General features: G+C 38.6%; 1 protein-coding gene and 1 pseudogene across 1 annotated transcript; both read right to left on the reverse strand.

Moving 5' to 3' along the window:
• Positions 1–12,075: 12,075 nt before the first annotated feature.
• LOC136065555 (uncharacterized) lies at positions 12,076–13,440 on the reverse strand. Its single transcript, XM_065768908.1, has one exon. The coding sequence runs from the start codon at positions 13,438–13,440 to the stop codon at positions 12,076–12,078; it is 1,365 nt and encodes a 454-aa protein (XP_065624980.1).
• Positions 13,441–14,799: 1,359 nt separating this feature from the next.
• LOC136065556 (glucan endo-1,3-beta-glucosidase-like) lies at positions 14,800–16,244 on the reverse strand (annotated as a pseudogene).
• Positions 16,245–18,652: the final 2,408 nt, after the last annotated feature.

Consider the following 18,652-nt stretch of genomic DNA (forward strand, 5'->3'; position numbering starts at 1 on the left):
GAGAGAGAGAGAGAGTAATTTTTTTGTCTTGACATCCCTAATTCTACCCTACTTCACCCTATTGTTATCCCTTTTGAAACTTGCACCTCATTAAGTCTTTTATTTATATAGATAGATAGCCTAAATTATAAATTGCAAACCCTAACTTTGATCTATTTCTAATTTAGTCCTTTAAGTTTTATTTTATTTTTTATACTTTTTAATCCTTTTAACTTCCATTTGTTTTCAATGTAATCTTTTCGTACAATACATACCATTAACTCCAGCAAAAAAATGTCGTCTTGGAAAGTAAAAAAGACTATAAAACTAACGGCAAGACTTGATAAAACTAGAAGGAAAATTTAAATTGAAAATAGATTAAAGTTAATGGATCTATACACGAACTTTTGTGGCTGATATCTTGCTAGTAATTCATTGGGCCAAGGTTAAAGAGGACTGCTAGAGATAATTTATTTTGATGGACCTTAGGCACACTGGGCCTAGCCCATAGCCATAAAAAGCTATTAATTAAGTTAATGGTCTTTTATTGGTGAGAGGAAGGGAGCTCAATGTACGTGAGTGACCTCATTTTGATGAAGACAGCGGCTGTGGGAATATATACACAAGACTCTCTTTTATACTTTTTTTTATGGTCTGTTTAGTTTTATACTTGGGAGGGATCATGGTCTTTCTTCTCCATTTCTACGTCCAGCTCTTCAACACATGAATAACCATTGTTTTTATATCTGACACTTCAACCACAAATTCTACCAGTACCGTGAGTCAGGTAGTATTGTTGGACCTAAAGCAGTGCTTGACCTTAGCACTAGGGCAACGGGAGTGCACAGTGCTACATAGCCATGTCCAAAACAATATTGGCATTTTGGATGTTGAATGTTATTGCCCATTTGTGCTTGTTTTCTTTTCATTAATGCATTTTTAAGTCGGGTTAAAACTGGATCAATCAAGTTTGCAAAACGAATCATCTTAAATAGGTTAGAAACAAGTCGTGTTAATCAAGTTGTGGTTCGATTGAATCAGGTTGGATCAACCGGAGTTTTTCACATTAAAAAAATTATAAAACATTTATTTGCCACTTGGTAAATAATAAGTATTACTTGGGGTAAATGCTCAAATTAACAAATTGATGATATTTTTTCATTAATAATAAAATTGTACAAATTTCCACATTGCTAATAAAAAACAAGATAGTACAAGCACAAAGGTTTGCGTTTAAAATAATTGTAAAAAAAAAAAAAAGGTTCCATTTTAGTTGATTGTGAGTTTGGTTCTAAAATATTGCTTTTAAATTTTTTTTAAAAAAATGTTATTTGAAATTAGCAATGTTCAGGTTGTAGGATTTCGGGTATATAGGGCCAAAAAAAAGTTTGTTAATGTAATGTGCACCCTCTAATTAATGGCCAAAAATTGCAATCCGATCAACTTTCAATCCAGATTATATGGCAAGGTTGATGGACCAATTATATAGCATAATAAATTCATTGTTGCCACTACATGATTGTTGGCCCAAAAAAAATTCATTTTTTTTAATCTACACTACATGATTAAGTGTAGATAAAATACAAGGTAAATTATGTATTTGGTCTCTATCCGATATACTATATTTCAATTTGATCCCTAACCTTGAAATTATATCAATTTGGTCCCTAACCTTTTATAACCGTATCAATTTAGTCTCTACCGTTATTTTTTAATGAAAATTGATGACGTGTCTAATGGCCAAAATAAAAAATTAGCTTCCGTTTATGTGACAACAGTCAATAAACTTAAATGTTATTTTGATCGTTTGTCATGTCAGCAATTTTCATCTAAAATATAACAACATAGACTAAATTGACATGATATTGAAAAGTTATGGACCAAATTGATACAATTGAAAAGCTATATACTAAATTAAAATATGGTATATAAATAATTAAAATATTATTTATCAACTCCTCAAAAGTACCCAAAACTACCATTTTGAAAATAGAAACGGCAACAACAATATTAATAATATATTTATTATCCATCGACTAGTTACGGAAACTACCCTCACTCGATCACTTGATCTACACCGACCGCCAAACATCCAAGCCACTGCCCACTCTCAATCCTACCAACCACCATCACTACACCACACAACCAAAAAAAAAAAAAGAAAAAAGAAAAAAAAAAGATCTTTATTGTAATAGATAATTACTTCATTTTGTCATTACAATAGATTATGAAATAATTGATACCAAGTTATTGTAACAATATATTCGTTGCAATTTTGTGTTTGTCATCGCAATAGATTAGAAAAGAATTAATATCAAATTATTACAATGCTAACTTCGTTGTAATAAGTTATTAGTTTGAAATTTTCATTGCAATAGATTGCAAAAATAATTTGTATCAATTTATTGCAACGATTCCTTCATTTTAAGTTTTTGCAACAATTTTTCATTATTTATTAAAACTTTTATTGCAACTAAAAATTATAAGTTATTGCAACTTATTATTGTTGATGTAATATTTTAACACTTTTAAGTTACTATTGCAACAATTTTAACATGTAAATGCAATATTTTGTCTAATACTACTATAATTATTTTGTTGTACTAACACTTGATATAATAGACTTTTTTTGATGTAGTGGTAGGTGTAAGCTTAAGGCTAAGACCAATGACTGTTGGTTTTCTTTTGTTGGGGTTTTGTTGCAACTTGCATGTGACAATTTCTTGGCCTTTTTGGTTTTTTTTGGGACAAAGATTGGATCTTTTATTCTTTTCTTGGGCTTGGCTATGTTTTGTTTCTTGTACTATTTTGTGTTCTACAAATAAAAGCTTGCCATGTGTCCACTTATTTAAACATATCCTAATTTTATGTTTATTCTTATATTATTACCTAAAATAAATATATAACCCAACACATCCCTGTTACCACCACCAACCACTACCAACATCACTCTACTAGTTCCATTAGCAACAATCGCCAACAACTTCAACACCACCATTTATGGTCATTTACCTCCGCCATTTATGATCATTCACCGGATTGCATACTTGCTCACCCTTGACTGGCTGTAGTCTGGACCTTACATCCTTTGGCGTGGACCTGACATCCTCTAGCCTGGACTTGACATCCTTTGGCTTGGACCTAACGTCCTCTGGCTTGGACTTGACATCCTCCCACTCTCAAAGTTTCTCTTTCCTCCTCCTTGTTTCTCAGACTCATGTCTCATTCCTCCTCTTGATCTCTTCCCATCCTCCTTCTTATCATCTTCTTCCTCTCTTGCTTTCTTCCCTCTCTCCTTCTTATCATCTTCTTCCTCTCTTACTCTCTTCCCTCTCCTTCTTCTTCTCCTCCTCCTTCTCACTCTTTCTATTGTCTTCTTCTTCATATGTATCTCTCCCTATCTTCCTATAGTTCTTGTAGCTCTTACTCATACTTTTGTGTGGAGTGGATAGATTAAACAGACTTTGGTTTTGAGAGGGAGTGAAAGTTTTGGTCTTGCGAAAGAGTGTGGCCTGAATAGAAGATTTGGTTTTGTGAGGGAATTTTTATATCGATATGGCAACCCTCAAATGGTCCGACTATACACTATAATAAAAAAATGTTTATTGTAACAAAAAAAATTGTTGCAATAACATTAAAATCATTGCAATAATTGATACAAGATGTTGAAATAAAATTTGAGATAATAGGTTTGTACAACAAAAACTTTTTTTACAATAAACTCCAAATATTTTAATGTAACTTTAATGCAATGATGTTGTAGATATAGGCTATTACTTCACAAAAATTATTGCAATAGATTGCAAATAATTGAACTAAATAAGTCTAATTAAATTATTACTATGATATCTTTATTGTAATAGATAATTACTTTATTTTGTCATTGTAATAGGTTATGAAATAATTAATACTAAGTTATTGTAACAATATATTCGTTGCAATTTCATGTTTGTCATCGCAATAGATTATAAAAGAATTAATATCAAATTATTGCAATGCTAACTTCGTTGTAATAAGCTATTAGTTTGAAATTTTCGTTGCAATAGATTGCAAAAATAATTGGTATCAATTTATTGCAACGATTCCTTAATTTTAAGTCATTGCAACAATTTTTCCTAATTCATTAAAGCTTTTATTGTAACTAAAAATTATAAGAAATTGCAACTTATTTTGTTGATGCAATAATTTAATACTTTTAAGTTATTATTGCAACAATTTTAACTTGTAGATGCAATATTTTGTCTAATACTACTATACTTATTTTGTTAAATTAACACTTGATGTAATAGACTGTTTTTGGTGTATTGAGATATCACTACAATAATTTAATCTGATTTATTTTGGTCAATTATTTACAATCTATTACCATAATTATTTTGATGGACTGCTAGAGATAATTTATTTTGATGGACCTTAGGCACACTAGGCCTAGCCCATAGCCCATAAAAAAGCTATTAAGTTAATGGTCTTTTATTGGTGAGAGGAGCGGAGCTCAATGTACGTGAGTGACCTCATTTTGATGAAGATACACACAAGACTTTCTTTTATACGTTTTTTATTTTTTATTTTTTTTATTTTTTATAGTGTCTGTTTAGTTTTATACTTGGGAGGGGTCATGGTATGATCTTTCTTCTCCATTTCTACGTCCCACTGTACTATTTCAACTAACTTTTACCTTTATTTACATTACTTTCAGTAATAATTTTTCAATTTCAGCAAAATAAGTGATATCCAAACATACCCTAAGTAGTGGATAACATAAAGTAAAACAAGTAGAAAGGAAAGGAACAAGGGAGTATAGCCTGAACCTTACATCCTCTGACTTGGACCTGACATCCTCTAGCCTGGACTTGACATCCTTTGGCTTGGACCTAACATCCTCTGGCCTGGACTTGACATCGTCCCATTCTCAAAGTTTCTCTCTCCTCCTCCTTGTTTCTCAGACTCGTCTCTCACTCCTTCTTATCATCTTCTTCCTCTCTTGCTTTCTTCCCTTTCTCCTTCTTATCATCTCCTTCCTCTCTTGCTCTCTTCCTTCGCCTTCTTCTTCTCCTCCTCCTCCTCCTCACTCTTTCTATTGTCTTCTTCTTCACATGTATCTCTCCTTGTCTTCCTATAGTTCTTATAGCTTTTACTCATGCTTTTGTGCTGAGTGGAGGGATTGAACACACTTTGGTTTTGCGAAGGAGTGAAAGTTTCAGTTTTGTTGGACTGAATAGAAGGTTCGGTTTTGCAATGACACTTTCTTAGCAAGTTTGACGCTTTTATATGGCTATGGCAACCCTCAAATGGTCCGACTATACACTACAAGAAAAAATGTTTATTGCAACGAAAAAAATCGTTGCAATAACATTAAAATCATTGCAATATTTGAAATAAAATTTGAGATAATAGGTTTGTACAACAAAAACTTTTGTTGCAATAAACTCTAAATATTTTAATGATAACTTTAATGCAATGATATATATATATATATATATTGCTTTAATAAACAATTCTACTATTTCAAATATGTTATAGGTATAGGCTATTACTTCACGAAACCTATTACAATAGGTTGCAAATAATTAACCAAAATAAGTCGGATTAAATTATTGCAATGATATCTTTATTATAATAGATAATTACTTCATTTTGTCATTGCAATAGGTTATGAAATAATTGATACCAACTTATTGTAACAATATATTCGTTGCAATTTCGTGTTTGTCATCGCAATAGATTATAAAAAAATTAATCGCAATAGATTAAGAAATAATTAATATCAAATTATTGCGATGATAATTTCATTGCAATAAGCTATTAGTTCAAAATTTTCATTGTAATTGTAAGGTCGGTTTTTGTAGCCTAAGCCCAAAAGAGATTGGTTATAGGCCCAACTAACCCAGAACAATGAATTTGTAGAGAGTGGGCGAAAGAACTGGGCTGGTTATGAAGCACAGAACAGTCAGCTAGGTCACGTGCAATAATGATAGCGTGGACTAAAGATCGGATAACTCCATGAATGAATGTCCGAAGAGATGTTTTATTGAATAAACAGCGATTACAACGTTCAGAGCTACAGTAAAGCTTTTCTCTCCACTTCTGTTTCTTTCTTCCCCCCCCCCCTTTATTATCAGGGACCCTTCTTCTTTATATAGCATCCCTTCCTATAATCTCCATCGTCCACTTGTTCTTCATCCACGCATCCACTTGAGTGCATGTCATGTCGTGTGTCTACTTTAGTTCTTTGTGAGTGGCAGTAGCTGAGGTTGCACTGTTCAGGGGTCTTCTCCACATAAATGCGGCCAGAAAAGCTATTGCAGCGCATTAAATGCAGTGGTACCAGCCTTTTCTTCAGATATTTTCTAGTTCTGATCATTTCTGGATCCACCTAGAGTCCATCATCACCGTTGGGATCGTTGGGGAGGTTAGTCGGACTTTTCACACATTCGTTTGATCAAAGCTCATCATAGCCGAGGAGGAAGGCATCCTCGGACAAATGGTGGCCTCCTCGGACGACACTCCCCTTCTGCTTGAGGGCTTCCTGCTTTAGGTGGGCCGCCCCAACCATCTATTAATTCTCGGAAACACCATGGCCCTTAATCAGTGGGTTCCAGGCCCATTAAGTAGCTTTGGGCTTTTCCCCCCATAATAGCCCCTCAAAATCTTAATTTTTCCTTCGCATCCGAAGGGAAAAAATGGGATTTTGATTTGTTACGAGATAAAAACTGGGAAATGGACAAAAGTTCAGTCTGGCACGCGTGTAGGCATAGGTGCGCGCGTTCCATCATAAATGCCGTTGTTTTCCTGATTCCCGAAGCATTGTATTAAGTGCGCCAGGGGGTGCCCTGTCCATTGCATCCAATGGTGGGCTACTGATCCAACGGGCGGGGTTTTTCATTAAGATTTGGGAGAAATAACTTTTGCCTCTCCGTTTGACCTCGTATAAAATCTCGGCTGTGGACATTTCGTACAAAGGTCAGGGGTTGGACGAAGAGGAGATTCCGGGTGAATCCCAGAGCCAAGCCCTGGAAGCGACCGCTCAGACAGGCCAAGTTGCAGACCCCGTGGGTTCCCCAACTCAAGAGTAGATGCATAGGGCCCTCCTTCCTCTCTTGTTTTTCTTTTTGCAAGAGGTTGTAACACACTCTTTAGATTAATGAAGCAGTTTTTCCCTCAGCGTTTATTTCCTTTGCCGCGTGTAATATAACTTCCTGTTATTATGAAGTCTTGCACATTGATTTTATCGTGATCCTTTCCCGTTCACTTAAAAGGAACCGTAGCATAGTGTTAACTAATCCCAAATCATCTGGTCCGAGGACTACAGGCATGAATGGATTTAATTTCAAACACTTAAAGCGATTGTAACAGTGTTAACTAACCCAAATCATCTGGTCCGAGGACTACAGGCATGAATGGATTTAAGTTTAAACACTTAAATGGATCGTAACATAGTGTTAACTAACCCAAATCATTTGGTCCGAGGACTACAGGCATGAATGGATTTAAGTTTAAACACTTAAATGAATCGTAACAGTGTTAACTAACCCAAATCATCTGGTCCGAAGACTACAGGCATGAATGGATTTAAGTTTAAACACTTAAATGAATCGTAACAGTGTTAACTAACCCAAATCATCTGGTCCGAGGACTACAGGCATGAATGGATTTAAGTTTAAACACTTAAATGGATTGTAACATAGTATTAACTAACCCAAATCATCTGGTCTGAAGACTACATGCATGAATGGATTTAAGTTTAAACACTTAAATGAATCGTAACAGTGTTAACCAACCCAAATCATCTGGTCCGAAGACTACAGGCATGAATGGATTTAAGTTTAAACACTTAAATGGATCGTAACATAGTGTTAACTAACCCAAATCATCTGATCCGAGGACTACAGGCATGAATGGATTTAAGTTTAAACACTTAAATGGATCGTAATATAGTGTTAACTAACCCAAATCATCTGGTCCGAGGACTACAGGCATGAATGGATTTAAGTTTAAACACTTAAATGGATCGTAACATAGTGTTAACTAACCCAAATCATCTGGTCCGAAGACTACAGGCATGAATGGATTTAAGTTTAAACACTTAAACGAATCGTAACAGTGTTAACTAACCCAAATCATCTGGTCCGAAAACTACAGGCATGAATGGATTTAAGTTTAAACACTTAAATGGATCGTAACATAGTATTAACTAACCTAAATCATCTGGTCCGAAGATTACAGGCATGAATGGATTTAAGTTTAAACACTTAAACGAATCGTAACAGTTCGATATGCTGATTAAAAGAAGAGTTTGATTAATAATAATACATTTTGAGGTTATTTACATTCCACGGGCGTGGTATCACGTGATTATCTAGGTCTTCAAGGAAGTATGCCCCAATTCCAGCTCCTGAAGTAATACGATATGGTCCTTCCCAATTAGGACCTAGCTTTCCCCACGATGGGTTCTTTGCAGTGCCAACCACCTTTCTTAGTACGAGATAGCCAGGTTCCAGAGCCCTGAGCCTTACGTTGGCATCGTAGCCCTGTCTAAGCTTTTGATGGTAATGTGCTAATCGGACCATTGCATTTTCCCTCCTTTCATCAATGAGGTCCAAGCTCTTCCCTAGCAGCTCGTCGTTACCTGCCGGACTAAACGAGCTAGTTCTCAGTGTCGGGAATCCAGTTTCCAAAGGTATGACGGCTTTAGCCCCGTATGTCATTGAGAAGGGGGTCTCTCCAGTAGACCTGCGTGGAGTGGTTCTGTAAGCCCAAAGCACATGTGGTAATTCTTCCACCCATTTACCCTTCGCGTCGTCTAACCTCTTTTTTAAGCCATTCACAATGACCTTGTTGATAGCTTCTGCCTGGCCATTACCCTGGGGATAAGCGGGGGTGGAGTACCTATTTATGATCTCCAGCTCCTAAATGCTTTGCTATCAAATTGTAGGCTGTTGTCCGAGATAAGAGCATATGGGACTCCGAATCGAGTAACTATATTCTTCCACACAAACTTTTGCACGTCTACGTCTCGAATATTCGCAAGAGGCTCTGCTTCGACCTATTTGGTGAAGTAATTAGTGCCGACTAGCAGATATTTCTTGTTTCCTACAGCCTTAGGGAATGGTCCCACGATATCCAAGCCCTATTGGGCAAAAGGCCATGGGCTGAATAGTGGGTTAAGAGTCCCCCCTGGCTGATGTATATACGGAGCAAATCGCTGGCACTGGTCGCATTTCTTGGCATAATCCAGGGCTTCCTTTTGCATGTTTGGCCACCAATAACCCTGAGTGATTGCTCGGTGAGCCAAGGATCTTCCTCCGATGTGGCTTTCACAGATTCCTTCATGCAGTTCTTCTAATAACAGCTCGGCCCTTTCAGGATGTATGCACAACAAGTACGGCCCTGAGTAGGAACGTTTGTATAGTTTCTAATCCTCAGACAACCAGAACCTGGCTGCCTTCCTCCGTATCTTATCGGCTTCTCCCTTCTCTTCGAGCAGGATATCTTCCTTCAGAAACTTAACCAGTGGGTCCATCCAATTGGGTCCAGCCCTGACCTGATGTACTTGGAGTGTTCCTTTTTCCGTTTCGGTAGGCTCATGCAGGTCCTCAACGAGGATAACTCTCGGCAGATCTTGTGCCGAAGAGGTGTCTAGAGTGGCCAAAGAGTCGGCGTGCGAGTTGCCACTCCTAGGAATGTGCAGCAGGTTGAAAGACTCGAACCCTGACTGCAAGCGCTTAGCTCGGCTTAGGTATCCTTGCATTCTTTCGTCCTTTGCCTCAAACTCTCCCTGGACTTGACCCACAACCAATCTTGAGTCCGAGAATACTTTTACTGCCTTTCCTCCCATCCTGTGGACCATACTCATCCCCATCAACAGGGCTTCGTATTCTGCCTCATTATTCGTCGCCGGGAAGCCTAACCTTAATGCTTTTTCAATAACGATTCCTTCGGGGGATATCAGCACTAGCCCCACTCTGAAGCCTCTATGGTTTGCAGCACCGTCCACGTACGCCTCCTAGAGGGAGGGCTCTTGTTGGGAAATCATGCCAACCAATTTTTCATCCATGTTCGATGTCAGCTTAACCTCTTCTAGTCGCAGCTCTGTGAACTCGGCCACCAAATCAGCAAGTACCTGGCCCTTGACCGACGTACATGGCATATACTTGATGTCAAAAGTCCCTAGGATCGTCCCCCATTTCGCAATTCTCCTAGTGTAGTCTGCACTTCGGAGTATAGCCCTGAGCGGAAGTTGGGTGAGGACGATGACTGTATGGGCTTGAAAATAATGTAGGAGCTTTCGTGTGCTGTGCACCACTGCTAAAATAGCCTTTTCCAACGGTAAGTAACGGACCTCGGCTTCATGAAGCGATTTTCTCACACAATAAACGGGTTTCTGCACACCGCCATCTGCTCGGATCAGGACCAAGCTTACAGCATGGGTGGCTACTGTGATATACGCAAACAAGACCTCGTCGGGCTCAGGGCTGGACATGATCGGTGGTCGAGCTAGATAGTCCTTTAACTGTTGGAAGGCCATAGCACACTCCTCTGTCCACTCGAATCCTTTCCACTTGTTAATTGAGGAAAAGAAAGGCTGGCACCTATCCGCCGATCGAGAGATAAATCGATTTAGGGCTGCCGTCATCCTTGTCAGCTTCTGAACTTCCTTAGGGTTTCGAGGAGGTTGTAACTGGTTAATGGCCATTATCTGGTCGGGGTTGACCTTAATTCCCCTGTGAGTCACCATATATCCCAGAAACTTGCCTGACCCCACGCCAAACGAGCACTTGGCAGCGTTCAAGCGTAGCTTGTACTTCCTAAGAACTTCAAAGGTGCTTTCCAGGTCCTTTACGTGCTCGGACATCACTTTGCTCTTTACCACCATGTCGTCTATGTAAATCTCGATATTTCTTCCTAACTGTGGTTCAAACATTCTCGTCATCATTCTTTGGTAAGTGGACCCTGCATTTTTTAAACCGAATGGCATCACCTTGTAGTGATAGTTACCCATGGGGGTCACAAAAGCAGTCTTCTCCTTGTCTTCCAGGGCTAAGGGTATCTGATGATAGCCTTGGAATGCGTCCAAGAAGCTCATTCGGGGGTGTCCGACGGTGGCATCTACTAGCCGATCGATTTTAGGCATGAGGAATGGATCTTTAGGGCATGTCTTGTTTAAGTCGGTGAAATCCACACATACTCGCCATTTTTCGCTCTTTTTCTTCACCACCACAGTATTCGCCAACCATTCCGGGTAGAAGACCTCTTTAATAGCCCCAGCCTGTTTGAGCTTTGTCAATTCTTCTCTGACTGCCTCAGCGTGTTCCTTAGACGGACGCCGAAGAGGCTGCTTCTTAGGGGTGATCATGGGGTTTACTCTCAAATGGTGGTATATAAATTCCAGATCCACCCCCGGGGCTTCATAAGCATCCCAAGCGGATACGTTGAGGTTCTCCTTAAGAAGTTGCACTAACTCCTCTCTTTCCTGCGATGGCAATTGGGATCCGAGTTGAAAGAATTTCTCGGGATCATCCCCAATGATGACTTTCGTCAAATCTTCGCACCCCGCGGCCTGGATCGAATCTTCAATGGGCGATGATCGGTGCTTTGGTTGCTATAAATCCATGGTTGATGACCCAGCTCCGGGCTCGTGTTGAATGGCAGCCACCAAGCATTGTCTCGCTACGAATTGATCCCCCCGGATTTCGCAAACTTGGCCTTTGGAAGGATACTTGATTTTTTGATGCAAGGTGGAAGAAACCGCCCCCAGCTCATGAAGCTAAGGTCTGGCTACAATTGCCGTGTAGGGTGAGAAGACGTCTACGACTATGAAATCCACCTCCACCACCTCTGAGCCAGTCTGCACAGGCAGTTGTATTTGGCCCTTCGGGGTAACAACTCTTCCTTCAAAACTGATCAGCGAAGAATGATATGGTGTTAGGTCACTCAGTTTGAGGTTCAGCCCCCTATAGAGGTCAGGGTACATTATCTCCGCAGCGCTTTCTTAGTCAACCATCACCCGTTTCAAATCGTACCCCCCAATTCTAAGGGTGACAACCAACGCATCATCATGAGGCTGGACAGTACCCACTTTGTCGGCATCCGAGAAGCCTAAAACCAGCTGTTTAACAAGTTTGCATTTCTTCGGACCTTGGCCAGATTCCCCCACAGGTAACCGATCCACAGACAGGACCTTGGACGGCTAGGACCTGTTCTCCCTGGGGCCGCAAAGATAACGTTGATAGTTCCCAGAGAGGGTTTCAAAGTGTCGTCCCTCCGGGAGTCCGCGCTCGTCAGACCTCCTCGGCTGCTGGTGTGATGCAGGAGATGTCGCAATTTCCCCTCGTTGACTAGTTGTTCTAGGTGAATCCACAAATCCCTACAGTCCTCAGTCGTGTGCCCATGATCCTGGTGGTATTGGCAATAGAGATTGCGGTTACGTCTGTCAGGATTCCCTGCCATCTTGTTCGGCCACTTGAAAAATGGCTCGTTCTTGACCTTTGCCAAAACTTGGTGGACTGGGTCTCTGAATACGGTGTTGACGGTCTGGGGATTGGCTGTTCCTGACTGCGCAGGAAAGTCTCTCCTCGGCTTGCTGCTGGTGTATTGATCTGACCTGAAATCCCTCCTTTCCAGGGGGATAACCTTCTCCTTGCCCTTCCCTTGTTGTTGATCTTCTTCAACTCTTTTATACTTCTCAATGCGGTCCATTAGCTGGCGAATGCTAGTAACGGGTTTACCAGACAGGGATGTCCTTAAACCGTGGTCGGTAGGGAGGCCGAGCTTAAACGTTTCCAAGGTCATCGCGTCAAAATTGCCCTCCATGTCGTTAAACATTTCCCAATATCTATCCGAGTACACCTTCAGAAATTCTCCTTCCTTCATGGTTAAGGACAGCAGAGAGGACAGAGGTCGGGCCACTCTTCGGCATGTAACAAATCGTGAACCAAATGCTTGGGTGAGCTCTTTGAATGAGCTGATGGAATTTGGGCTCAGCCCATCGAACCACCTCATGGCAACTGGCCCGAGGCTGGAGGGGAAAACCTTGCACATCAGCGCTTCGTCCCTTGAGTAGACAGCCATCCTCTGGTTAAAATGGCTCACGTGTTCCACGGGGTCTGTTTTGCCATTGTAGATGGTGAACGCTGGTTGGTTAAAGCGCCTAGGAAGTCTAGCCTCTTCGATCCTGCACGTGAAGGGTGACCTGGAAATCTGGTTTAGAGCCTTGCTCATGGCGTCGCTTCCGACGTCTCCGCGTGATGGACTTCCGCGTTGCCCCTTATGAGGAGACTCCTGTTCGTAGGTATAGGTCTCGCTGGCCGGTGTCCTGGATTTGGGTTGATAAGTAACGTCTGGCTCGTCATCAGGGTCCTCATCAAAATACGAGGGAGCCCGTTTCCTTTTTGCATAGCGTAATTCCCTTTTTAGTTTTTCAATCTCCCACTGCAAATCTCGATTCTTCTCTGCATGGGACATGTGACTTCCGCCATGTGATTGGCTCTAACCAAGGGGTACGGTGTGCACGCTACCCTCGCGGTCCTGTCTTCGCTCTAGGTTAAGGAAAGGGTCCTCCTGCTGAGGCGCCCTAGACTCTGCTTCTTGTTCACCGTGTTCCGCCATCTCCTACTGTTGTCTCCACCCCTGCGCAAGCTCTCCCCACAGACGGCGCCAATTGTAAGGTCGGTTTTTGTAGCCTAAGCCCAAAAGAGATTGGTTATAGGCCCAACGAACCCAGAACAATGAATTTGTAGAGAGTGGGCAAAAGAGCTGGGCTGGTTATGAAGCACAGAACAGTCAGCTAGGTCACGTGCAATAATGATAGCGTGGACTAAAGATCGGATAACTCCATGAATGAATGTCCGAAGAGATGTTTTATTGAATAAACAGCGATTACAACGTTCAGAGCTACAGTAAAGCTTTTCTCTCCACTTCTGTTTCTTTCTTCCCCCCCCCTTTATTATCAGGGACCCTTCTTCTTTATATAGCATCTCTTCCTATAATCTCCATCGTCCACTTGTTCTTCATACATGCATCCACTTGAGTGCATGTCATGTCGTGTGCCTACTTTAGTTCTTTGTGAGTGGCGGTAGCTGAGGTTGCACTGTTCAGGGGTTTTTTCCACATAAATGTGGCCAGAAAAGCTGTTGCAGCGCATTAAATGCGGTGGTACTAGCCTTTTCCTCAGATATTTTCTAGTTCTTATCATTTCTGGATCCACCCAGAGTCCATCATCACCGTTGGGATCGTTGGGGAGGTTAGTCGGACTTTTCACACATTCGTTTGATCAAAGCTCATCATAGCTGAGGAGGAAGGCATCCTCGGACAAATGGTGGCCTCCTCGGACGACACTCCCCTTCTGCTTGAGGGCTTCCTGCTTTAGGTGGGCCGCCCCAACCATCTATTAATTCTCGGAAACACCATGGCCCTTAATCAGTGGGTTCCAGGCCCATTAAGTAGCTTTGGGCTTTTCCTCCCACAGTAATAAATCGCAAAAATAATTGGTATCAATTTATTGCAACGATTCCTTAATTTTAAGTTATTGCAACAATTTTTCCTAATTTATTAAAGCTTCTATTGCAACTAAAAATTATAAGTTATTGCAACTTATTTTGTTGATGCAATAATTTAATACTTTTAAGTTATTATTGCAACAATTTTAACTTGTAGATACAATATTTTGTCTAATACTACTATACTTATTTTTGTTAAATTAACACTTGATGTAATAGACATTTTTTGGTGTATTAAGATATCACTGCAATAATTTAATTCGACTTATTTTGGTCAATTATTTGTAATTTATTGCAATAAGTTTCGTAAAGTAATAGCCCATTCCTACAAAGCACCTACTGGTACCCCAACTCTTGGTTTAGTAAATAAGGCATAGGGGACTGGTTGGTTGTTGTACTTTACTCTAAAGTAGGGATAAATGTTGGCAAGAAGCGATACTCCATTGCTAACCAAAAAACCAACAATTGGTTCTATGAATGACCTTGCATTGTCACTAAAAGCACCTACTAATGGAGGATAAAAAACACCCAACAAATTTTTTTCCACCGCGGTTGAGACCTTTATTTGGTTTTGAAGACTAGAATCTGTAGTTGCTTTGTAATTGTTTTTCATTGCCCAAAGAACAAACTGAGCTGTTTTACTGGTTGGGTTTACTTCATTTCCAATAGCAATGTACTTGAACTACATTAGAGGAATACTCTTTTATATTGTTCTGGACCCAATCAATTGTGGCTGAAATTGGCAAGGGCTTGAAGTTTGTCATTAGGGACCCCAACAATGAGTTCTATGTTGGAGTCTAATGATTTGGAGAATTTCTGCATACAGGGAGTTAATGCGCATCCTTCCAATCTTATATGTTTTGCAGAGACTTACAGCTTCTGACTCAAGTGGTAAATTGTCTACATTGCCACACCCTCCATAGGCTACCATAGCAAATACCTAAGGATTGTACACCTATATTACATTGTGAACAGATTTAATGAGTTTCAAAGAAAGTGACATAAAATTTGTACTGCTAAGTTCGATAATCCTAAAATGACATTACTAAGTATAAGTTAAATCTATTCCACCTATGGGTCCAGATAATATAGGAGACCTAGATTCAAATCCCATGTATAAATATGGGATTCGAAATCTATTAGTGTCTATTCTATATTGTCTAGTGGAGGCCATAATACAATAATAAAGAGCAATGATCATAAAGTGGAGGCCATAAATTTCAAATCCTATCATATCTTTTTTTTTTTATAAAAAAAAAAAAAAAAAATCTATTCCATCTGCACTATTGAACTTAGACTCTTCAAGCTATCTATGATTTAACACTAAGAAAGGAATTTTATGGTTGATTTCAAGGACAACCGGGCCTCCCCAAGAAAGGGTGGAGATTAGGAATGGTTAAGACTAAGAATGCATCATACTATTGATTGATCCTTCCTTCACATTACAATCCTCTCTTATACTCTCATGCCTTGCCTTCTAACTACCAAGTAACTAACTAATCAAGACCAAGCAACTACCTAACTGCCTAACTGCCAAGGACATCAACACATGCTTAATACAATCAACACGTCTAAAAACAATCTCAGCACAAGCTTCTAATCCAATACAATACAGCTATACAACATAATGCAACTGGCTCTCTATCATTGTATTATGGAGACTAGAGCCTCTAGTATGCATGTGTGTGACAAAGAGATACTTGTTTGCTCTGGGCTATACAACAGCCCAAGAAATAGCACGATAGCAGCCATAAAAGGTTTCTTCCTCATTGCATTGAATGAAGCCATGAAAGAGAGGAAGGAAATACCAAACATAGCTAGTAGCTATGACAAGTATCCACCCTCTCCTTGAATGACAAGTATCACTGTACATCCTTGGTGCGATAGTCACTTTACAAGTATAAGTGTTTATGAGGTGTGAGAGGTAAGGGTCGGGGTTCAAGTCTCCAAGAGGGAGTTTCACACACATATACACTTAGATTAGGTTAGAGTAGAAATTCTATCTTATATAAAAAAAATAAATAATAATTTCTCTCTTATTCTTTTTAGTTTCAAAAATTATATTTCTTGCTCCATTTCAGTCGCTAATGTAACGGTTGATGTAGGATAAATGTCATTCATATCAAGTAATTTCAAATGCCAGGGGGCTTTAAAATTATAGATTCAATACAAATGTTACGTTGATTTTTTTTTTTCCCTTTATTTTGGACTTGCGAAATATTTTACGGTAATAAACAGGGAGAGAGACTATATATGTACCTGTTATTTGTAGGCCAGATATCAAAAAACCAATAAGGATCAATAATTTTGGAGCCATGGGAAAAAGGAAATGAAAAACCAACTCTTAATCAGTGGTGGCTCTAGGAATATATTTCAGGTGGTCATTATTGACCAAAATTTAATAAAAATGGAACTTCATATATTAATCAAAACACACACACAGAGTTTGACCAATTTCTTATAGGAATTTTTTTTTTTTTTTTGGAAATCTTGGCATGATAGTCTCATTATTAATGTTGCAGTTACATTTCTTTCAAAAATTTAGTTAGATAAAAATTTTATTGGTATTTTTTTTTTTTTGTAAGGACCTAGTATATTGTAAAAATGACCAAAATTTAAAGATAAAGTTTAGCTACAAACTTAGTTGCAGTTTTTTAGCTACAAACTTAGTTGTAGCTTAAAACTACAACTCTTACTTAAAAAATTTAACATAGCTATATATTTTGAAAATTTAATCGTTAAATTACATGTTCTTTATATTCTTAAAACACATGTCAAGTTTTATGTCAATCAGATGTTATTTATTATTTGATCAATAAACTTAAAGTTTTATGTAATTTTAGACTACAAAAAGTCAAAATTTAAAGATTTAATTGATGACATAACTATTGATCTTTGATCTTCTTGAAATTTGGCAAGTATGGAGGATATAAGAAGAAAATATAATCAAATGTTGAATTTTTCACAATTCACATCCAATCTTTGATCTTCTTGAAATTTGGCAAGTATGGAGGATACAAGAAGAAAATATAATCAAATGTTGAATTTTTCACAATTCACATCCAATAAAAAAAATATTGAGCATAGTTATAGTTTTAGTCTACAATCAAATTTGTTGCCAAATTTTGTCCAAAAATTAATTATGTTAGACCTAAAAAATTTTAGGGTGGTCACAAATATTTTTTAAAGATAATAAAATTATAAATTTTTAAAATTTATATATAATAATTAATTATTTTGTCAGGTAAACTACACGTGGAGCCGCCAATGCTCTTAATGCTTAACACAGATATCTCTACATTACCATTAATAAGCAACCCCTTCATTAATTTATAGACTACCGCATGCCTTGAGAACTTAAAGTTTTAGTCTAAACTTTTAGTCAGTGTCCTGTACCGTGCACAATGCTAGCAACATAATATTTTACACAACTTTTATCACAATTTGTTATGTAACAAGTTATGAAGGCTGAAAATGAGGATCTATTATTTTTTCCTCATTATCTATAACTCACCACATGAGGAATTATAGAATTATAGAAAATATTGTGCTAAATATTGTGATACTAGCTGGTACTAAAATGACTCCGTCAATCACTCCATGGAAATCGATGTATACGTACTGACCAACTGTTGTTTGCATATGCCTGTACTTTTCTTCTTGAAAAGCCTAGGTAATTTAAGATGCAATTTCTCTTTAGCTAGGTCTCAGTATCTCTTACGGAGTCCTTCTAGTGCCACATTAAGTGGCACAACAAATGCCATAACTCGTCTATGTGGCGAGTTGTGGTTGGTGGAGGGGTGTTCCCACATGGACCCACCACTATCCTTTCACCAACCACAACTCGTCACATGAACGAGTTGTGGCATTTGTTATGCCATTTTATGTGACACGAGACTTATTCATCTCTTAAAACGACCCAGTTGTCATAAATCATAATCTATTTGTTCAAAGTCACATATAAAGTCGTGTATATAATATCTTAATCTTTAGACTTTAAGCAATTCTCAACTAGGAATAATGACTCAGTTGTAGCTTTCACCTTGCTGATCAAGACCTTGGAAATTAAGCATAATATATATATATATATATATCAGCCTTTTCAGACGTGGTTGATTATATTCTTATAGCCCATAAATAAGATCCTTTTGAAAGTAAAATATCTTGGCAGACTGACC

This window comes from Quercus suber, unplaced genomic scaffold (assembly GCF_002906115.3).
Source record: "Quercus suber isolate HL8 unplaced genomic scaffold, Cork oak 2.0 scaffold_1020, whole genome shotgun sequence".
NCBI lineage: Eukaryota > Viridiplantae > Streptophyta > Magnoliopsida > Fagales > Fagaceae > Quercus > Quercus suber.